Source organism: Microtus ochrogaster, chromosome 6 (assembly GCF_000317375.1).
Source record: "Microtus ochrogaster isolate Prairie Vole_2 chromosome 6, MicOch1.0, whole genome shotgun sequence".
NCBI classification, from domain to species: Eukaryota; Metazoa; Chordata; class Mammalia; order Rodentia; family Cricetidae; genus Microtus; species Microtus ochrogaster.
The window spans coordinates 64974459-64979993 of record NC_022013.1 but is presented as its reverse complement, the minus strand read 5'-3'; the positions used below and the strand labels follow the sequence as shown (position 1 = coordinate 64979993).

Here is a 5535-nt window from a genome sequence, read left to right as displayed (position 1 = left end):
TGTCTTTCTATGTGTGCAAATATTCACTGTTCATTTACTCATCTGTGCACATGTGAAGGTCAGAGAACAATTCTCAGGAGTTGGTTCTCACCCTCTACCTTTCTGCGGCCAGGTCTCTTGCCTCTTCTCTGCCATACTGCGTCGTTCAGGCTGGCTGGTCCTAGAGCTTCCAGATGATTCTTTTATCTCTGCTTCTCTTGAGGTAGGAGTACTGGATTATAGATTATTACCAAACCTGAATTTTTTCTTTTTGAGTGTTTTGCCTGCACGTATGTCTATATACCATCTGAAGAGGCCAGAAAAGGGCATTTCATCCTCAGCGGTCCCCTGGAACTAGAGATGTCATGTGGGTGCTGGAAATTGAACCCAGATCCTCTGAAGAAGCAGCCAACACTCTTGACCACTGAGCCATCTCTCCAGCACTCTGCCTTTTTTTCCTAGACAGATTCCTGGGGTTCACACTTGGTTAGGCATGCACAGATAACACTTTACCTGCTGAGCCAACTCCCCAATCCTCACTTGTTTACCATACAAAAATTATGCATGGAATTTGAAAAATTCAGAATATAAAAGTATATAAAGTAGATTAAAACTTCTTTCTTCAAAGTGAAGCAGAGTCAGTGGCAGGGTCTGGACCTTTTGGCGGTTTCCGGAACTTGCTCTGCAGGAAAACTCGAGGCACACACAAGCCTTCTTTTCTATTCACCGTCTCTCGGAACACATACTCGTTCACCACTTCCTCATAACCTGCATCTGCAAAGAGCTGTGCCAGGAACTCTAGAAGGCAAACAGTTGTGAGCTCTGAGAGTGAGGACTGAGACAGGCTGCAAGACTGTCTGTTGTTTTTCCTGTAATGCAAACTTCGATGCTAAATTTTATTTCATTTCTTGCTAAACTTTTTTCTTTGATTTCCCCCACTGAGACAGAATTTTACTTTACATCTCTGGCTGGCCTGGCATTTTTTTTTAATTTTCGAGACAGGGTTTCCCCGTAGCTTTTTGGTTCCTATCCTGGAACTAGCTCTTGTAGACCAGGCTGGCCTTGAACTCACAGAGATCCGCCTGCCTCTGCCTTCCGAGTGCTGGGATTAAAGGCGTGTGCCACCACCGCCCGGTCCTGGCCTGGCATTTTTAATGCTTCTGCCTCAGCTTCCCCAGTGCTTGGTACACAGGCCTGTGCTAGCATGCCAGGCTTTCTTTCTTTTCCTTCATTCATTTGTTGTTATTTTTTTTAAAAACAAAAACAAAAAACACATCCCTACTTCTCATGGTAGGGCCAGCACTCTAGCAACTGAGTTATATTCCCAGGATTCTTTGGTAGCAAATTTGTCTACTTGAAAACAGATCCAATCACTTTTATTCAAGAAGAATTTTGCCTCTGGTCTGGGAAATTAGCCTCAGTTCCTTGCTATCTTACGGTTCTCCCATTGGCCCCACGTGACATGTCTGCGGCCCGTCTACTCTCCCAGCTCACTCATTAGTCACCACCATCAGCAGAGGCCAGAGGTGGGGTCATCTCAGCAGGCTCTGGGAAGTGGTGTACAGCAGGTTTATTCTAAGGATCTGAGACTTGTGCTGGCATGGCCACATTAGCTGCCCCAGCAGTCCACTGATGTGGAGACAAGTAAACAGAGACACAGATTGAAACACTAAGGAAATACTCCATTCCTCTTACCATCAGTAAAAAAATAGGACCTGGTTCCATCTTGTCTGACATAAAAATTTTCTCCAAGTTTGCTTCCAGCTTTAAATCTAAGCATCGCATGATCATGCAGCCCGTAGTCACGGAACAAGACACTTCTGCCTGGTTTTAGTACCTACAAAAGTAAAGCAGGTTGCAAATGACTCAGAGGAACTCAGTCAAATAAAATACAATCTGATGACGTTCGGTATTAAAATGTAGACCTGTGGTAGTTATGAAAGAAAGCATATAAAATACCTTAATATGAATGGTTGCTTTTAAAAAACTTGTCAGGGCCGGGCAGTGGTGGCGCACGCCTTTAATCCCAGCACTCGGGAGGCAGAGGCAGGCGGATCTCTGTGAGTTCAAGGCCAGCCTGGTCTACAAGAGCTAGTTCCAGGACAGGAACCAAAAGCTAGGGAGGAAACCCTGTCTCGAAAATCAAACAAAACAAAACAAAACAAAAAACAACAACAAAAAAATAAAATAAAAAACTTGTCAGGTGTGGTACACACCTGTAATCCCAGCACTCAAGAGGCTGAGGCAGGAGTATCATTCTGAGTTTGAGGCCAACCTGGCCTACCTACTGAGTACCTGGCCCACCAGGGATACATAGCAAGAGGATCCTATCTCAAAAACAAACAAACAAACAAACAAACAAAACCAAAAATTAGAAAAAATGTCTTAAGTAAGTTTTTAGATGTAAGGGACCACAGTACAGTTTCAGGTCCCACATAAAAGTAAGAACAAGAGACACTCTCTGCCTTCCGCAAGGCATAAGCCATCTCCATTAGCCGAGTTTCCAGCTGTCTGCTTCTGACAACTTAGCTCTGAAGGGCTCCTGTGTGAGACTCCCTACTGGGTTCCAACCCTCACCCCCCCCCCCCTTGAAGTGCTGGGCTCTGGCCTGACCATCTGCTCTCTGTAGCAGGAAGTCTGTACCATGTGGGAGAATAAGGAAAGCCACCCTTTCCTCAGCGAGGACATCTACTCTACACCCTAGGTGACAGGTGTGCCAAGACCCACAGCAGCTCGCCGTGCACAGAGCACTTGTTTTAAAATGACAGATGACACCTTTGGTGGCAGTTTTGTCTTTTGGAAAGTTTATGTTGGTGCAATGGTACAGTCATGTCTTCCCCAGCCTTCTTCCTAGTTTTTTGAGATGGGTCTTGTTATATATGCAGCCTTGGCTGGCCTGCTAATTCATTACTATGTAGCTTAGGCTGATCTTGAACTTGTAGAAATTCTCCTGCCTTAGCTTCCTGGGTGCTGTGATTATAGGTGTGTGTCACACCAATGGCACAAAAAAAAAAATCTTCTGCCTGGTGGTGGTGGTGCACACCTTTAATCCCAGCACTCAGGAGGCAGAGGCAGGAGGATCTCTGTGAGTTCGAGGCCAGCGTGGTCTACAAGAGCTAGTTCCAGGGCAGGCAACAAAGTGACACAGAGAAACCCTGTTCTCAAAAAAACAAAACAAAACAACAACAAAAAACCAACTGAAAAATCTCATTCACAGGTGACCCATTCTTCACTTCAGAAGGAAAGGCTTCATGAGGCGGTGAGGACACTCCTAGATTCAGCTGGGCATCTGCCCCGCAACCCAGTTTCCCTGTCACTCGCTGAGTCGCCCTGAGCAAGTCTGTCAGACAGTCACTGCAACACCAATGCCTTCCTTGCTCACAGTAGTGTGTAGTTCTGCACACGTTCCCCAGTGACATGTCTGTCCCTCCTACAAGGCCCCAAAGTAGCAGGTGGGCCATTATATTCCCCAGTGGCAAAGCAGCAGGTGGGCCATTACTAGGCCTACTTTTCAGGAAGGTCCAGAACAAAAGTGAGTTTCTTGTTGAGGTTTTAAGGGCAAGTCAGTGGCATAATGGAGACACAAGCTCAAGTGTTCTCACCACAGACCATCATTCTGTTTAGGAAGTGAGGGAATTCAACTTCTTTGTTGCTTTTCAAATTAAATTCTGTGACTTAAGCAGCCTGCCTGGTGTGAGCCCTAGAGTAATGAGATCTATGGTGGGTACTTTATGCGCCGGACTGTTCACACTGGCTGTCCCCCAGGCTGCTGGTGTCTTGTCAGTAGAGCCTGAAGATGGTTTCTTTCTTTAGTACTTTCCCCAAAACACACAATTTTAAATCAATCAGCCAATCACCATAATGACAGTGAGAGAGTAATTAAACTGGGCTAGAAAGTCATTGTGGCTCAGCTGAGAAAAAGATCTCTAATGGAGACTAAAAATGGTAAGTATACTGAAATGGAATTTGTCACTAAAGGAAATTGTGTCCTGAGACAGCTCAAGAAAATTTTTTATAAACAAATACGACATGTCATACCTACTAAAATATCGATGTCGTACTATTTATTTCGATAAAAAGTTTAAAAGAGGCTGATCTGTGAGGACGGAGTTGGGGGTACTGGGAACCTCAGAGATGCTGGAGGTGTTCAGTATCTGGGTGGTATACTCATTGTACGCATAAGCAAAGGCCCTAATTGTATACTTAGGATAGGGGCACTTATCTCCTGAATACTAAAGCTTAGGACAGTGCACAGCATGGACAGCACACGCAAGCTGTGAATTCTAAGTTGAATCTGCTGCTCTAAACGCTAGATGACCACCAATGGAATATTACCTGCCATAGGTTCCTCGCCCCCCTGCCTTCTATCCACCAAAAGAAATTCTTTACCTAGAGTCCATAGGTCCAAAAGGCATAAAGTTAGAACTCAGAGGGCAGCAAATTTCAAGTGGAAAAATCAAGATACATCTTTACTTTTACTGCTTTCCATAGGAATGTAGCATTTCTTTAATTACGAAAGCTGTGTACTGGGCTGGAGAGATGGCTCAGTGGTTAAGAGCACTGGTTGCTCTTCCAGAGGTCATAAGTTCAATTCCCAGCAACCACATGGTGGCTTACAACCATCTGTAATAAGACCTGGCGCCCTCTTCGGGTGTGCATACATGGAGGCAGGATGTTGTATACATAAATAAATAAATTTAAAAAAAAAAAAAAAAGCTGTGTACTGCATTTTGAATTTGGAGGGTAACTAGCGAAAATCATAAATATTCTTGTATCACATCAATTCTTTTAGACAGGGTTTCCTGATGTAGCCTGTCCCTTTAAGAGACAAGCCCTGCCTACTCCCGTTCTCTTCTGTTGTTCTTTGCTTCTCCCCCACCCTCACCTCTACTCTTCTCTCAACAAACTCCACATTCAAGCTCTGTCTATATGGTGCATTTTCTCCCACCTGTGGCCCTCACCTGCCATGGGATCAACCAAGGTCCCAACTTGTGCTGTATTCATAACAGCAATGACATGAACGTGAGTTAAGATGCCTAAAATTACTACATAAAGGCAAACATTTCACCAGCACAGTGGCACATGAGTATAATCCCCAGAGTCAGGAAGTAGAACTAGAAGCACTGCTCAAAGTTTGAGGCTAACCTGGTCTATGTATGACGTTCCAGGGCAGAAAGAGGTATGTAACAAGACCCTGTTTCAGCTGGAAAAGAATGTATAGCTCAATAAAAATACACACACACAAGATCCTGTTTCGAAAAACTTTTTTTTTAAAGTTTTTTTAAAATTTTTTTTTAAAATTTGAAAAGATTCGATATAGAAATGCTGATCAAGCTGTTTTTAGTTAGTGTGAGCCTCTGCTATAAAGTCTGGGTCAAAATACAACCTGCCCTCAGATATTTTCTAATTGTTTTTAAATTCTTCTACCTTTTTTTTTTTGTTGTTGTTTTGTTTTTTTGTTTTTTGAGACAGGGTTTCTTTGTAGCTTTAGAGCCTGTCCTGGAACTAGCTCTTATAGACCAGGCTGGCCTCGAACTCACAAAGATCCGCCTGCCT

General features: G+C 43.9%; 1 protein-coding gene across 1 annotated transcript in view; it reads right to left on the bottom strand.

Annotated features, from left to right (window-relative positions):
- Positions 1 to 6: 6 nt before the first annotated feature.
- Positions 7 to 5535, bottom strand: part of Mettl6 (methyltransferase like 6) — a 14764-nt gene continuing 9235 nt past the window's right edge. Inside the window, exons 5-6 of the mRNA XM_005348717.3 lie at positions 1675 to 1816; positions 7 to 777 (exon numbers count right to left, since the gene is read on the bottom strand). Of these exons, the coding sequence (XP_005348774.1) occupies positions 602 to 777; positions 1675 to 1816 (318 nt within the window). The 3' untranslated portion in view covers positions 7 to 601. The remainder of the gene's footprint in view (positions 778 to 1674; positions 1817 to 5535) is intronic.